This window comes from Peromyscus californicus, unplaced genomic scaffold (genome assembly GCF_007827085.1).
Source record: "Peromyscus californicus insignis strain IS unplaced genomic scaffold, ASM782708v3 Scaffold_3__1_contigs__length_106647218, whole genome shotgun sequence".
NCBI lineage: Eukaryota > Metazoa > Chordata > Mammalia > Rodentia > Cricetidae > Peromyscus > Peromyscus californicus.
This window is the reverse complement of record NW_026294551.1, coordinates 69,278,137-69,294,963: the sequence shown is the minus strand read 5'-3', so window position 1 is coordinate 69,294,963 and position 16,827 is coordinate 69,278,137. Positions and strand designations below refer to the sequence as shown.

Genomic DNA, 16,827 nt, shown 5'->3' with positions numbered 1-16,827 from the left:
TCCTCCCCAGAGAGGCCTCCAGAATCCACCTGCTCAGGAACTACCTTCCAAGGTGCCAAGCCTTGCTTCTGGAGAAAACAGGCAACTCCTGTGAGGACCACGTGGACACACCTAATGTTTAGAAGGGGCCATAGGAGGGCCAGAGGTGGGGCTCAGTGGAGAGAGTGCTTGCTTAGCACGAATGATGCTCTGGCGTGGAGCCCCAGAATGGTGCATAGCTGTAATTCCAGCACTTGAGAGGTTGAGGCAGGAGGATCAGAAGCTCAAGGCCACCGTTGGCTACATAGCAATTTCGAGGCCATTCTTGACCGTCCTGAGCCTGTCTCAAAAAAAAAAAAGAGGAGCCACTGGTAGAAACTGCCACACCGTTTATGAAAAGTGGGCAAAACACAAAGTGCAGATGGCAGACACTTCTCATGTCACCCACATGGGAATTCTGTAAGTTTAGAAACACCCTCAAGGGCTGTTGCTTCTTAACCTTGGCTGCACTTGGAACCACCCAGAGAGCTTTAAAAATGACAGACAGTCCTTGACTTCCAGTGGTTCAGCTTAGGCCTTCATGACTTTACAGTGGTGAGAAAGTGCTCTGCACTCAGTTGGAATCCCTGCGTTGGATTCTGTACTCTGATTCCCCCCCACTCTCCCTGCTGGACAGGGGTGTGGCCCGTGGGCTTCTCTCTCCATGCTGACAGACAGTGAGGGGAAACAACTGGCCCTCTACATTTGGCTGTTTGCTGAGCTAGCATGTCATATTAGGTGTGTGAAGAGTTTCTTTCAATCTCGTCTTTTCAGTTTCGGGTGGGTTTATCAGGCCAGGGCTTAGGGAAGGTCAAGGAGCACCCACACGCAGCTGCCCAGGTGTGTCTCGGTGTCTCTAAAACTGCAAACCACTGCTCTGTGGGAAGATGTTATGCTCAGCTCTGTCTGGTATGCCACTGCTCAGTTTATTTTTTCATTCTGGCAGTGACTGTCGTATTGTAAAAATGGTGGGAAGGAGTCACACCATACAACAGGGCCCATGTGGGAGTCTTGTTGATGGGAGGGGAGAGAAGGGGCAGAGAAAGGGGAAGAGAAGGGGCAGAGACCAGTCCCTGGGGACAAGAGTGAAGAAAGAGAAAGAGACAGGAGATGGGCAAGGCCCACCTTTTATAAGGAAATGTAGCGAATGCGCAGAGGGGATGCTCTAAGTGGCTGCAGCTGACGTGTATCCTGTCAGGACCCTAAGGGCAGGCCAGTATAGATGCCTAAATGCTGACCGTGACCAGTGGACAGAGTGGAGCATTCTTGCCCCGTTCCCACTGGGCTTTAAAGCTTTCAGAAGGGGCAGATCCCCGGAAGCCCCGTCTAACTATTCAGCACTCTTACCTGCTGTGGCCACAAGAGAACATACAGGGCGGGTAGAACACAACTTGGGAAACTGCAATCTTGTCCCTATGAAGCCTGCAAGCTTTGGTGGCCAAAAGCCAGCCTGGGTCAGTTCTATGGCTGCAGGCCCAGCCGTGGCTCAGCTCCCAGGCTCAGAGAGTGCATAGCTGATTCGACTTGGCTTTACTCTAGCTGCTGGCTGTTTGTACAGCAACAACATGTCATCTGTCCCCTGCCCTGTCAAGAACTGGGGGCAGACTCAGGGGCAGTGATGATACCAGCATCCTGTTCTGTGAAAGGGCTTGTGGCAAAAGGGCCCCACTTTCTAGTGGGGTCAATATTTCTATCTCTTTGGTCAAAGCCTTTGAGTTCAGACTGGAGTGTGACAGAGTGGGTCTTGGCAGGATGCTGAGGCTAGGGCTACATATGAGTGTCATCTGTGAAAGACTTATTTATTTACTTAGCTAGTCAGTCACTCAGTTAGTTAGATAGGCCGGGTCTTATTATGTAGGGGTGCTCCTGTCAAGGTTGCATACTAGATTTTTCTGGGAAAGATAGATTTAGTTAGTCAGACAGGGTCTTGATATAGAGTCCAGGCTGACATTGAACCTTTAATCCTCTCTTCAGACCCCAGCCTTCCAAGTGCTAGGCTCTTCCTACTATCCACTCAGTGCCTCGAGGATTCTTCTCTGTGTAGAAAGCCTATGACCTTGGTCTTATGTCAAGATAGGCTGTGGACTGATAAGTAGCTCCACCTCAGTGTTCCCCATCCAGAGTTCTTACCTGTCCGACAGCTGCCCAGACACGAAGGAGCCGCAGAGAACGCCTACGAAGAACAGGGAGGTGGTGAGGGGTGTCTTCCAGTCATCCTCACACACCAGATTCCACTGCCAACAAGACAGCATGCAACGTGAGCCCAGTCCTCCAGCAGGACCCACCCGTGCCCCACTCCAAGGAGCGCCAGATGGATGCCAGGGGCACTGTCCTCCCTTGTGCCAGCCTGCTGGCTCTGTGCAAAGGGCACAGCTGTGCCTTGCAGCTTTGGGTTTGACTCTGCCAGTCAATGTGGCAGGTAGCCTGGGGCATGCCCCTGTCTCCCATTGAGACACTAGCTACCTCTTCAGGAGGGAGGAGATGGCTTCAACCTGCTTGCATTATGTATCGAGAAGGCTGGTGAGCCCTCAACCACAAAGCAGTATGAAGCAAAGGAACCCTTGTCCCTTTGAGGCAGCACAGAAGGGAGAGATTTGAAAAGCCAGAAGAGTAGGGCAGAAGACCTAGCCAGTCGGTCCAGGAGTAAAATGTTGAACAGTGGAAATAGTTGCAGCGCTGTGTGAGTTTATTTTTTAAGAAGACTTCTCAGCAAAGTATTGGCTCCCTGGTCCCCTCAAACCTAGTCGCGGAGCATCTGACCCACTCCAGGGACCACTGTACCAGCACTGCCAGCCCTACCCACCCTTTTCGAGGCTTGTCTAAGCCTCCTTCCTCCACTCCTCTGCCCTCCCTCCCACCCAGCCTTCCCAGCAGTGTGGGCCCTCCCAGTCCCCAGGCCCTTATGGCTCCTACTAAACACTAACAAGTTCCTGCTGGTGGATCCATAAAACCAGTTTCTGGCAGAGTTTCTGCTCCAAGATTTCCACTGAAGTCAATGCAGCCCAGTCTCAAGGGAGGTGCAGAGGTTTCCAAGTGTGCTTGGAGACCTCTGTTTATATATTTTGGGCTTGAGGTGTGTGTGTGAGCAGTGTGTCACAAGATAAGCCAGCAGAGGAGAAGGACCCTCCAGCCCACCCCTTGCTCTACTGTGTGGGCATTTGTGGAGCAGCTCTGTTAGTATTCCCCATAGCTGCCGTCAAAGTGTAGTTGATTTAAATTAATTCGTGCATATGCATTATGCCATATCGCATTCTGTAGTGCAGAGAGGTGTGTCTAGAAACACTGACAAATGTAAAGCATAAACCAACATGCTAAGGCAATCAGGGCAAAAAGGTCAGGGGGGCTTATAAAAACTCAGGTCAGGGGTCACAGCAGACTGTCCTGTCCAAGGGTCTACCTGTGGCAGTGGGGTTCCAGAGCTGGCTTTGGCTATCCCAGCATCTCAGCTTTAGAAGGGCCTCGTGAACCCACAGTGATCTGAGAGCAGCAGCTTGCCTAAGTCCTGAGACCTAAGGATTTCCCCTATAGACTTCCTTCCATAAAGGGTCACTCCAGGCTCATGATGTCGGTAGGGTGTCCAAGCATGGCTTGGCAGAAGGAAAACATGGACCAGGAAGTCACTTCTCCAGCCTTCAGAAGCAACCAAGGCTCAATCTCAGGCTAACTGGAATGACGTTACCTCACCTGGTGCTATGGTGTGACTGTTGCCACTAAAACTCATGGTGAAATTTAATCCCTATAGTAAGGGATTAAGGAAGTAAACATACTTAAATCAACAATGGTGTTTGGAGGTAGGAATTTTGGGTGGTGATTAAGTGAAATGAGATGACAGGGTGGGGCTTAACCCAAGGGACAGCAGCTTTGTAAGAGGACAGATCTAAGTGAGTTTTCTGTCTCACTATGAGATGCCCTGTGCAGGAAGGTCCACATTAGACACAGCCCCTGGCCTTGAACTCCTCAACACTCATAACCTCAATTTGAACAAACCTTTATTCCAAGTGTGTGTTGGTATGTGTGTATGGTTTTCTATATGTGTGTGTGTGTGTGTGTGTGTGTGTGTTACATACATGTGAGTGTGCATCCACACATATGGAGGGTAGAGGAAGACGTCAGGTGTCTTTCTCTGTCACTTCCTGTCATTCCCTGAAATAGGGCCTCTCATTGAACTGGAAGCTCCCAATTAGACTATGCTAGCTGGCCAATGTGTTCCCAGGATCTACCTTCCTCCAGCCTTTAATGCTGGGGTTATAGACATGTGCAGCCATGCCTGACATTTTTACATGAGTCCTAGGGATTTGAACTCAGGTCTATGGGCACCCACATAGCAAGTGTTCTTACTCAGAGTCCAAGGCTTCATTCTTTATAAATTACCCAGAAATGGGGCCAACAAGGCTCGGAGGGTTAAGGTGCTTGCTGAGTGAGACTGGCCACCTGAGTTCAATTCCTGACGCTCACGTGAAGGTGGGAGGGGAGGACCAACTTCACAAAGCTGTCCTCTGACCTCCACATGCCCGCTGTGGTACATGCACTCTCCCCCTACACATACACATTACCCACCCATCCACACTAATATTAATAAATGAAATAAGGTTAAAAAGTAAATTACTCAGAAATGAAAATGGACCTGAGGTCCCTGAATGGGCTCTGAGAGATAAGACAGACAACAAGTCCTCGACTGCTGTCCAGCCAGCTTCCTGTGCTTTGCCAGTCTACAGACCAGAGGGAATAGCCAAGATGTGTCTGAGTAAATGGCTGCCTTCCTCCAAAAGTAGCTGGCTAACACTCAGAGAGCAGCTTGAGATCGAACCCTGACACACAGAGGCACGTCATTGCATCTCCAAGGGCAGGGCAAAGAGTTCCCACACTTCTTCAGGCACGTGACATTAGAATGGAATTGCTTGGGACTGGGGGTAGAAGGCCTCCATCACCGCATTCAGCCTTGTGCAGAACACAGCAAATCTTACGCCAGCAGTGGCCTTACCATGCCAGCCATTAGCCATCACTATTCAGCTGCATCTTGACAGCAAAGAGCTTCCAAGTGGAATGTTCTCTGCTTTGTGGTTTTAAAAAATTGTTTCACTGTCAGGACTTTGAAATAGAGAGGCAAAGAAAGGGCTTCGTGGCCGGCACAGTGGAGCACGCCTTTAATCCCAGCACTTGGGGGAGGTGGAGCCAGGAGGATGCTGAGTTCAAGGCCAGCCTGGTCTACATAGTGAATTCCAGGACAGCCAGGGCTACACAGAGAAACACCCCTGTCTCAAAACACCAAAAACAAACAAACATAAATAAATAAATGGACTTAGAGACAGAAAGGAAAGAGAAAGGCTGATGGCGATGGAGTCAGACCCAGCATGAGAAAAAAAATGGGTGGGAATTCTACTAATGTGTAGGCCCAGTGCAAACCGAACTGGCTGAACCCCTGGTTCAAAAATGGCAAGTACAAAATTTAGATGACCTTCACTTCTCCTTTTTTCTCTCTTTAGTTCTCTCTCCCTTTTTCTTCCTTTCGTGTGTGTGTGTGTGTGTGTGTGTGTGTGTGTGTGTGTGTGTGTGACACACACATGTCAGAGGTCAACATTGACAATTGCAGGTGCCCTCCACCTTATTTTTTGAGTCAGGGCTCACTAATTAGGCAAGGCCTGTTGGTCAGAAAAGCCTCAGGTGTCTCTCTGTCTACCTTTCCCAGTGTTGGGATAACAAATGTACTTCACCACGCTGAGCTTTTTCACATGGACTCTGGGGATCAGACTCAGGTCATCCTGCTTGCATGGCAAACACTTTATTGACTGAGCCATCTTCCTAGGCCTGAAATTAAGGGTTTCCAGACAGATATGGTGGTGTAAGCCTAGAGGATCGGGAGTTTTGAGGCTAGCCTGTGCTATACAGCAAGTCCTTGTTTCAAAAAAAAAGTTTTGGAAGAAAGGAACAAAAAAAAAAGAATTTCAAAACACCCAAAGAACTTTGTGATCAAGTGTGGGGGCCCTGTGTGACTATACAGGTTGGACACCATGAAGGTAGCCTGTTGGGGACAGTAATCAAACCTGATTTCTTTGTACAGAAGCATGGTGTTGGGGAGGGTGAGATTGGTTCAGTGCCCTGCAACTCTTTCCTGGAGACCATGGCTGAGGTTCTCTTTCCCTCCATGAAGAGGAGGAGGTGCCCAACAAGGTGTCCTGACCAGCCATGAACACACAGTAGCCATTTGCCCCAGTCCCGTATCGGGTACTGCATGTCTTTGGGGACCCTGGTAAATGTGGTTCGACAACACTGGCTGTCTACGGTTTGCTCCAGGGTCCAGTTACCTTCTGAGGGTTTTTGTGTCCAAGGAGTCTCTTGGGAAAGCTGTGAGGAGCTCTGGTTTACAGAAAAAGTCCTAGTTGGGGCTTGTGGGACTAGAGTCCAGTAAACCAAGCAGTAGTGCAAAGAGAAGCCTTTCCATCCAAAGGTCTGCTGTTGGGGAAGCAAGGCCCTGACTGCTTTTAACCCCTTGGGATTTGAGGGATGTGTCTTGGAAACCCCACTAGCCAGGACCCAGTGAACTCTCTGTGGTAACGGGTGCCATAGTCAATCTGTTGGAAGACCTGTTTCTCTTGATGGGATGGAAATCCTACCCACATGAACACACATGAACACACAAACACACTACTAGTTAGAGGATCAGAGCCTAAAAGTGGATGTCTCACTAACCAGCTGCCTGGCCTTGTTCTGGGGAATGTCCTTTTAAGCCAAACATTAATGTTTTCAAAACAGGCTCCCCCTTTCCTTTCTGGTGAGAGTGAAATGTAGCAACAAGCTGGCTCAAGCTATGTAGGGGGAGGAGTACTGGATGTGCACCACCCCCCCAGATCCTCAGGGTCTAAGACTGAGGTTGTTAGAATTCTGCCCTCACTCTAGCTGTGTGATCGCACATGCGCAGTTCAGGAGCTAAGCAAAGGGTATTGCATCTTAAGTCATCAGTGTACACTGGTGACTATGTGCACGCAGCATGGTCACGCAGTCAGCGCATGTCTGGTGTAGCTCCGTAAGCCCACCTGCTCCTTAAAAAGCCGGACACAGACCCCCTCCCTTCTCTGTCCTGTCTTGCTCCCACTATCTCTATCCCCCTCTCTCTGCTCTGTGCACGTGCTCCTTTCCCAGGCCTGGTTCTTCTGCACCCCGCTCCTCCTAATAAAGCTCTGATACTGGGTTCTGTCATGGCTTGTGACCTTTCCGAGTGGTAACCAGCACTGGTAACCATCACCACTTATCATTCTTATCATTGGTGCCGTGATGAGACAGGCTCTTCCAGCGCTCTATGTCTGGGGCTCTGCATCCGGAATCCTGTGCTGCCCGTGACTGCCTGCTTGGCTTTTTTCATTTGCCCAGCTGCTGGACCCTCACAACACACCCACTAACAAGACTGGTGAGTTTTCCCCTTTCCAATCCCCCCACCATTTCCCACGACTGTAGCCTGAGATATATTTCTCACGCTGGACCCCCAGGGTCCTCGGCTGTGTACCACAACATATTCTCTCTTGACGAAGTAGTGAATGCTGTCTGGGCTCCCAGGGAGTCATCTGGTACGTAGGCCCACCTTTACCCTTATTGTGATGGCAGTTCGGGTAATTGGTGCTGTTAATGCCGGTCCACAGACTGCCTATTCTGGGACGCCCGGGATAGGAGCCTGGGGATCCTGTTTGTTATTTTAATTTTTTATTTCTTTTCTGTCTCAGCTGTAGCCATGGGACATGGGGCTTCCTCTCCTTGTTTTTCCACTCCTCCTCTGAAGTTGGCCACATAATGGCTGCTTCAACCCTGATATTTCACGGGAATTATCTAACTTCTTCCCCATGCTTTTACTTAAGCTCTAACCGCCCCCCCCCCTTTTCTCTCTCTCCAGTCCACTTGCATTCATGAACCTAAGGAATCTTTGACTCCAAAGAACCTTATCTGTTCTCCGGTACCGGGTGGGAAGGCCGCTAAGCACAGACAGGTCTAGAAACAGGCTAGGACGCATGCAAATAAGTTTACAATCAGGATCCACATGGGGATCACAATAATCAGGATGGCTCTAAAGCTATTCAAGTCAGCAAACTATCAAAAAAAAAAAAAAATCAAGACATGGAATAAAATCGGTCTTTTGTCTCCCAGCCCTCCCTGACATAAGGGCTAAAACTTAAGCATCTGGAGAGCAAGGCTCCTGACCCCACAGGCAGAAGTTCCAGCTGTGGCATTTTAAGGTGTACCATGGAGAAATGAGAAAGCCGTGAACAGAATTGCCAAATGCTGGTACACGCTATCTGACCATCTCCCAAAAGCCACTGGGTCCCTGTTTTAAGTGCAGGAAAGAAGGCCACACGGGCTAGTGCATGCCCTGCTGGGCCATCAATTGAGCCTTGTTCAAAGTGCCACCTAGAGAGACAACTGGTCAGCTGACTGCCCCCGGCACCTCGGGGTAAGGGGACAAACAAAGACCTCCAGCAGACCTCATAGGCTTGGCCTTGAGCTCTCAGGGAACCCAGTATGCAGCATGGAGGTGATCCATTTCCTTCCTGTTGGATACCAAGCCACTTAATCAATCCTGAGGGAGTTTTGGGGTACCACCTCTCCTTCTCATTTCCCTATTGTTGGGGTAGGGAGACAGCCTTACCACCTCACCAGACTTAATTGTACTTTCAGGGTTACTTAATGGGAAAAGATTTTCCAGCTAAGGTAGAAGCTTTCATTTCATTTGCTCCCTCCATGTGCCTCACTCCAGACCAGTCAGCAGTGCTTTCCATGCACAGAGACACAGACAGGGCCCTGCTCTCTGCCTTGTCCCCAATTTCTGAAGAATGAGGTCTCACCCCATTCTTTTCTCTTCCTGGTTCCCTCTTCTGATTAACTACTCAGCTAATTTTTACAGAATCACCATAGAGCCAGAATCCAAGGACCATCATATGTATACACAGGTGGTAAAGGAACAGTAACAGTTAAAGGGTATTTACACCCCAAGACCAAAAAGGTCTGGGCTTTGCAAAAAACAGACTTTAATATAACCATCTGTTACTGTTAAATGCTCTCAGCAATTGATCACCTGTGTCTCCTGGGTGCTAAACTAATAAAGGAAACAGTTGCCTTAAAATAATCTGTCTCTGATAAAGCTTATCTTGTGTAAAAATTAAGAACATATTCCAATCTCTCTCTCTCTGTCTCTCATTAACATTAACCAGCAGAGTACTAAACACTACAATGGTCACCAGCCCAAGACTTTAATTTTCTCATGGCTGCTTCTTAATATGTTTAAAATTTTTCCTAAGCTCCAGAAACCAGCTTAAACCCACCTGACAGGTTGGATCTACTTCAAGATAAGTGCCAAACCCAAACTTTCCTAGTCTTGGGACCCCCTCCATCATCCTGGGAACCCCCAGAGTAAAGTAATAATAATAATAATAATAATAATTCTTTCTTCTAAGCTTTTCTCTGTCTCACCAGCATCTTGTCAGACACAAAAGCAGCCAGAGTGCCAAGCCAAGAAAGATGAACAGTTCCGAGGCAGCAGATGACAGCCCACCATCCCAGGACGACTGTCTACCTCGGAAGCCCCCTTCCCTACTCCCCTGAAGAGTCAACCGATGCCCAACAGGTCAGCTGGAAGCAGTTTTTCTGGGAGAAATGATGCCCCTATTCTTGTTCACTCGCTTTTTTTTTTTTTTTTTTTTTTTTTTTTCCGAGACAGGGTTTCTCTGTGTAGCTTTGCACCTTTCCTGGAACTCACTTGGTAGCCCAGGCTGGCCTGGAACTCACATAGATCTGCCTGGCTCTGCCTCCCGAGTGCTGGGATTAAAGGCATGCGCCACCACCGCCCGGCCGCTTTTTTATAATAAGCAAAAAGTCTGGAATGGTAGAATTCTGCTCTCACTCCAGCTGCATGATGCACATGCACAGTTTAGGAGCTAAGCAAAGGGTCTTTTGTCTTATGTCATCAGTGTGCACTGGTGACTACGTGCCTGCGGCCTGGTCACGCAATCAGCGCATGCCTGGTGTAGCTCCATAAGCCCACCTGCTCCTTAAAAAGCCGGACCCCCCTCTTCCCTTCTCTCTCTCTCTCTCTCTCTCTCTCTCTCTCTCTCTCTCTCTCTCTCTCTCTCTCTCTCTCTGTTCTCCGCCCGTGCTCCTTTCCCAGGCCTGGTTCTTCTGCTCCCCTCCTCCTAATAAAGCTCTGATACTGGGCTCTGTCATGGCTCATGACCTTTCTGCATGGTAACCAGCACTGGTAACCATCACCACTTATTCTTATCAGAGGTTTCTACAACAGAGCAGAGTGCAATCTACCTAGCTGCACCATGTGTCTTTCAGTTGTTTCAATAGCTAAAACCAGCTCACAAAGGCCATGAGGAAGAGACTGGAGTTGTAGGTCAATGGCAGAGTGCTTGCCCAGCATACACAAGCTCTGAATTCAATCTTATTACTGTTGAGAGGAAAACAAAAAGGAAAGAAGAGATGGAAGGTCACTCTTGACTTTTTACATCTCTCAACATAAATTATAATAAGAATAACAATGATAGTGTATTTTTTTGAGTCAAGGTCTCAGACAGCCCAGGCTGGCCTTGAACTTGCTATGTATCTATGGGTGACCTTGAACTTCTAATCTTCCCAAGTGCGAAGATTACAGACTTGTGCCACCATACCCAGTGACCGTACCAGATGCTTAGTGTACATGCTATCTTGCTTCAAGAGCACTCAACATTGTCCTATGGGATGGGTACTCTCTTTTTTCTTGTTTCGTAAGTGAATAAATGAAAGCACGGGAGCAATGAAGTGACTCATTCAAATTCTTTTTTTAGTGGACTGGTCATAGGAATTAATTAATCATTTGTTCAGCTGACTTGAATACCTGCCCCAGGCCAGGGTCTGTGTTGGGCACAGGACATAGTTTTTTTTCCTTCATAAGTCTCAAGGTCAAGCAAGGCAGACCAGCTCTGCACATGTGTCTGCATGTACCCAGCATTCTTGTGAACAGGTTCTATTATGGGCTACTTTATTCTTGCTCTCTAGTAGAGGGAAAGAAAAAAGTCAGCCTTTCCTCTTATCCTCCATCAGAAAGGTAATGCTGCCATACCTGAATAATCAGTACAATTGTGTTTTAGGTGGCCTAGAACAACACAGGGCTGGGCACTTGGTACATACCTAAACTGTTAATGAATGAATACTAACCAATTAGAAGTAACAGGAAAATGTGGTTCTGGGGCTAGGAGAACCATGCACTATACTTGAAAGGCACCTTTGATTTTTAACTCTCTGAGTAGTTCAAGCTTGGCAGTTTCAGCTTGTACCAAAGCTGTGAAGGACCATAAAGATAAGTCCTGCACAAAACTGAAAACCCTGGAAAGCAGTCAAAGAACACAGGTTTTCTTAGATTCTGGCAATTCTGATATGTGACTTTGCCCACACATTCATCTCTATCAGCCTTGCTTCTTCATTAAAAAAATTGTATGTATGTGAAGTGTATGTATGTACACAGGTATGCATGACTGTGCGTATGGGTGCATTTGTGCATGCCACAGGTCAGCGTGCCTGTGTATGTACACATGGAGGTCTTCCTCCACTGTGTGTATTTTGAGACAAGGTCTCTCTCTGAACTTGGAGCTTGCCATTCATCTAGAGTTGCTGGCCAGAAAGCCCGTTGAATCTGCTTGTCTCCATGCCCTGCCAGCACTGGGGTTACAGGCACACAGAATCATGTCAGGTTTTTATGTGGGTATTAGGGATCCGAAGACAGTTCTCAAGATTTTGAGGCAGGCACCTTAACTGATGGGGCCATCTCCTCAGTCCTCCATCTCCTTCATCTTTAAATAAGAGACCATAGTCCCTCCTGAGACAGGAAGTGTAAATGCAAGCAAACTGCTTTAAGATAAGATTCCCTCTCAAATGACCCGTGCCTCTCTGCTATGGAAAGCCGTGACTTAAAGTAGCCCAGATAACAAGTAGAGTGTTTACTCTTGAACCAGGCTTGAGGAAAGAGATCTTAGAACTAAAACCTGCTCTACTCAAGTATGATGAAAGCTCTTACCATAGGATATAAAATCCTTCTGTAAGCAGACTTAATCCATAGACGACTGTGAGTAAGAAATTAGCATCGGTCCTCTTATGCATTAGCCATGGGTCTCTACAGTGTCCGCTCAGGTTATCCCCCTCTCAGGAAGAAAGGAAGAGCTAATAGTTAACAACAAAGTACATGTCCACCCCAGCTCCTCTACAACCTGACTGTGAAAATTCTTGACCATCTACAAAAAACAAAACAAAGCCAGAAACAAACACCCCCCCACGTGTTTAATTCCTTTTGTTAATGACAGGCTTGTTGAGGTATAACTTAGGTAACAGAAGTCATGCTTGTAAAATGTGCAGTTCTGCAGTTCTTAATATAGCCGTGGAGTTGAGTGCAGCAGTGTCTCCTAGGCTTTGTGTGCTTGTATGTGTGTTTGTGTGTTTCTGTGTGATAATGCTAGTGCCTGACTGCCATGGTCCTTGTGTCTTTATGCACTTGTGTGCACGTACGTATGTATGTGTTTGTGTGTTTCTGTGTGATAATGCTGGTGCTTGATTGCTATGATCCTTGTGTGGAGGTCAGAGGAGAAGCTGGGGCATCTCGCCTTGTTTGAGGTAGGGTTTCTTTTTGGTTGCTATTGTGTATGCTAGGTTAAATGGCCCATGAGCTTCTGGGGGTCCTCTTGTTTCCACTTCCCATCTGGCCATAGCAGCACTGGGATCATGGACACATAATACCGCATCTGGCTTTACATGGGTTCTGGGGATCCGAACTCAGGGCCTCATGCTTGTGCGGCAAGCACTGCACTCACTGAGCCAGCTCTCTAGTCCAACATCTTCTGCTCTTAGGATATTTCATCACTCTTGGACTAGATCTCAAGCCCATTAGCAGGCAACCCTGTTTGCGTCTCTTCCCAGTCTATGACATGCTCATACCTATTTTCTGACCATGTGGGTTTCTTTACTTGGGATGTTTCATACCACATAGTTTTTAATTTGTTTGATTTTTGTTTTGTTTTATAGTACTAAGGGCTGAACAGAGGGCCTTGTCCATGCTAGGCAAGCACATTGATGCTGAGCCACATCTTTGCCTTGATATGCTGTCTTTTATTATAGGCCTTTTTCACTTAGGATGATGCTTTCAAAGTTCATAATGCTGTGGAAGCCTGGGTCAGTACTTCATCCCTCATTATTGATGGATAATACTCATAATATTGATATAGCATATGTTATTTATTTAAATGTATAGACATTTCACTGTTTTTGGCTACAGTGTATAATGCCATCATAAGTATTTATATACAAGATTTTGTGTGGGTATATTTATTTCCCTTAGGTATATGCATAGTAGTGTAACAGTTGGGTTATATGGTAGGTGTATGTTTAGCCCTTAGGGGAGTTCTCATTCTGTTTTCCAAAGTTACAATCCATTTTTCAACCCCACCAGCAGTGGATGGTCAAAATTAAAGAGGGACATGCCAACAGGTGCTGGTAGGAGTGAAAGTTTTCTTGCAACAATTAGAATGTTACCCCATCACCAGCACCACCTTCTGTCTTCTATTATTTATGGGCACGAAAAGCTAATTGTATTTGGAGCTGATTGAATTCTTTTGTATGTGACAAGTCATATTTTTGCTGCTTTCAGTTCAAATGTCTCCCTTTGTGTTCATCTTTCAGTATTTTTATTATAGCATAGCAGAATGCAGATCTCTCTGTCCTATTCTACCTAAGGGTTTGTTGAGCTTCTGAAATGTGGAGCTTAATGTTTTTCGTTAAATTTGTAAGATTTTCAGTCATTTCTTCTTGGAGCATTTTTCCTGGTCTTTTCTCGTCTTCCTCTAATATTCTAATGCGTATATTGATGTTAGTGGCATTCCCCCATTTCCCTGAGGCTCTGTGCATTTGTTATCCCTTTCCCCTTTTGTTCTTTGAAGTATAGAATTTCCATTCTTCTATCTGAAAGTTTGTTGGTTCTTTCTTCTGCCAGTCCAATTCTTCACCAACACCTTCTTGGGATTTTTTTTTTTTTTTTTTTTTTTTTTTTTTTTTGGTTTTTCGAGACAGGGTTTCTCTGTGTAGCTTTGTGCTTCTCCTGGAACTCACGTGGTAGCCCAGGCTGGCCTTGAACTCACAGAGATCCGCCTGGCTCTGTCTCCCGAGTGTTGGGATTAAAGGCGTGCGCCACCACCGCCCGGCTGGGATTTTTTTTTTTATTCGCCCCAGAGTTTCTATTTCCTTTGTAAACACACACTGTAAGGGCAGTCTTTGTTAAATCTGACAAGCAGGCCTTCTTTCTGCACAGCTCCTCTTCCCCCTTTCCACTCCTCACTGGTTGGGTAACCTTGGCTTTGCATCTCATGCATAGGCATCAGGTGTTTACACACAGACAAAAATGCAGAAGTATAAAGTAGCATTTAAGAAATTATTAAAAAATGAAATAATGGGGGCTGGACAGATGGCTCAGTGGTTAAGAGCACCAGCTGCTCGTCCAGAGGATCTGGGTTCAATTCCTAGCACCCACATAACAGCTCACTGCTGTCTGTAACTCCAGTTCTAGGGCATCTGACACCCTCACCCAGGCATACATGCAGGCAAAACACCAATGCACATAAAACAAAAAAATGTAAAAATGCAATAATGTAAAACAGATAAATATTTTGGAGCTTACCATTCAAGTCATTCATTTAAAATTGAAGAAGCAGAGGCTGGCAAGGTGGCTCAATGGGTCAAGACACTTGTCAATCCTGGCAACCCGAGACTGATCCGTGTTGCCCACATAGTGGGAGGGGAGGACTGACTCCCGCCAGTTGTCTTCTGACATCTACACCTTCGAGCCGCACACATACATATGTGTATATACACACATGTACTAAATAAATCGAGAATTATAAATACAAGTTAAAAACCGAAGAAGCAGAAGTCTGGGCAGTTTCTCTCTTTCACTTTTACAAGGCTGCGTCACTTCCCGATGGAATAGAATGGGGTTTTGCCCATGTTTACCACCAAGCCGGGTCACCTCTGGTGAGACACTGGGTGGAGTCATTTTGAGGTTTGCTCTGACCTCAGGAAGGCTGCTCTCGGCTGCTTTTCCTTCCTTTCTTTTTGTTTTTTTTCTTTTCTGGTGATGAGGTGACCTGTGGGTTAGCTCGTTGCTCTATTCCAGATACCTTTGAGTTTCCACAAAATCTCCACTGTTTTCTGGAGCAATCTTGGGCTTCTTCCACCGTGTGGAGACAGTTTCAGTGATCTGTGCTCTTTGGGCCACTTTCATCCCAGGTGAAACCCTAAGACTGGCAGGCAGGGAAAGCGGCCCATTTCTCTCAGGGTGGCACCTCTTCATGAGGAAGTTGCCGAGTGTGGGCAGGCCCTTTGTGTGGTTTTGGCCTCTCTCTGTCTCTGTCTGTCTGTCTGTCTCTCCCTCTCTCTCTGTGCATGTGTCTCTGAGTCTCTGTCTCTCTCCCCTCTCTCTGTGTGTCTCTGTGTCTCTGTTTCTCTCTGTGTGTCTCTGTCTCTCTGTATCTCCCTCCCTCTCTCTCTGTATCTCTGTCTCTCTCTGTCTCTCCCTCCCTCTCTCTCTGTGTCTCTGTGTCTGTGTCTCTCTCCTTGCTTGGCTTGCTTTCCGGCTTGGCTTCCTCCTCTTGCATAGAACCTGTGGCCCAGAAATAAGCAGGACAAACAGCAATCAAGGCCCTGGGATTCTGGACCTAATGGCTGGTGGACAGAGCTGCCCCTGTTTGCAGAAGGGCTGGGTGGAGAAAGGATGGCAGCCTCTGACTTCCTGGCTGCATTCACCAGGGTTTTAGCCTCTGCAACCCAGAGCTCAGGGAATGCAGGGATGAGGTGGGGCAGGCATTGGTGGCCTTTCTTGATGGAACACTATGAGTCACAGGGAGTAAGAACCCTGTTTTCTTGGCTGTATCATCTCTGTGTCAGGGTGTGGGGGAGAAGATGGCTTGTGACTTAGCTTTCCTTTTTTGTTTTGAGAGAGAGAGAAAGAAAGAGTTAGAGTTAGTTAGTTAGTTAGTTAGTTAGTTAGTTAGTTAGTTAGTAACAGTTTCATCAGGAAGCAGACCTGTGGTATATATCACACTGCTGTTGGAAAGTCTGAGAATCTTTTCATTTACTTACTGATTTGTAAATTTTCCTTGGAATGGAGAAATACCTATTTTCCAAAATGACCAAATGATTTTTTTCCTTTATGAAAGTTGGTTTGTCTTTTTGTTTTAAAATATGGAATGCTTCATGAATTTGCATGTCATCCTTGCGCAGGGGCCACACTAATCTTCTCTGTATCGTTCCAAATTTAGTAAGTGTGCTGCCAAAGTGAGCACGTCTTCGTTTTCTTAAATTGTAAGAGTTCTTTTCACATTCTGGATACAAGTCCTTCGTCACATACGTTTTTACATAAACGTTTATTTTAAAGAGAGAGTGTGAGGGGCGTGTGTGTGTGTGTGTGTGTGTGTGTGTGTGTGTGTGATGACCTCAGAGGCCGGAAGAGGGCATCAGATCTCCAGGAGCTGGAGTGACAGATGGTTGTGAGCTGCCGACATGGATTCTGGGAAGCAAACTCAGGTCCTCTGCAAGAGCAGCATTTGCTTTTAATGAACCAGCCATGTCCCCATCCTCCTTTGTCACATACAGGATTTGCAAATACTTTGCTTCAGGTTTTTTTGTTTTTTTGTTTTTTGCCTTCTTGGCTATTTACTTATTCTACTTGCATTTTTTCTTTCCTCCTCCTCCTCCTCATCTTTGTCCTCCTCCTCCTCCTCTTCTTCTTCCTTGGTTTTTAGGGACAGGGCTTCT

The 16,827-nt window shown here is 46.8% G+C and overlaps 1 protein-coding gene and 1 non-coding gene across 9 annotated transcripts in view; both read right to left on the bottom strand.

Moving 5' to 3' along the window:
- The window catches only part of LOC128122319 (solute carrier family 22 member 4), a 60,935-nt gene that overhangs the window by 28,681 nt on the left and 15,427 nt on the right, over nt 1–16,827 (bottom strand). For 3 of the 8 annotated variants that reach the window (XM_052757786.1, XM_052757787.1, XM_052757790.1), the window contains one exon: nt 2,149–2,191. The exons of 1 other annotated variant lie outside the window; for it this stretch is intronic. In XM_052757786.1, coding sequence (XP_052613746.1) covers nt 2,149–2,191 — 43 coding nt within the window. Of the gene's footprint in view, nt 1–2,148; nt 2,253–12,049; nt 13,212–14,692; nt 16,721–16,827 lie in introns of those variants that run through there. 4 more of the 8 variants (XM_052757788.1, XM_052757789.1, XM_052757791.1 and 1 more) reach the window with 3 other exon arrangements.
- On the bottom strand, nt 16,249–16,355 carry LOC128123624 (U6 spliceosomal RNA). The gene has a single exon (XR_008222781.1). It is a non-coding gene; the product is annotated as a U6 spliceosomal RNA (small nuclear RNA).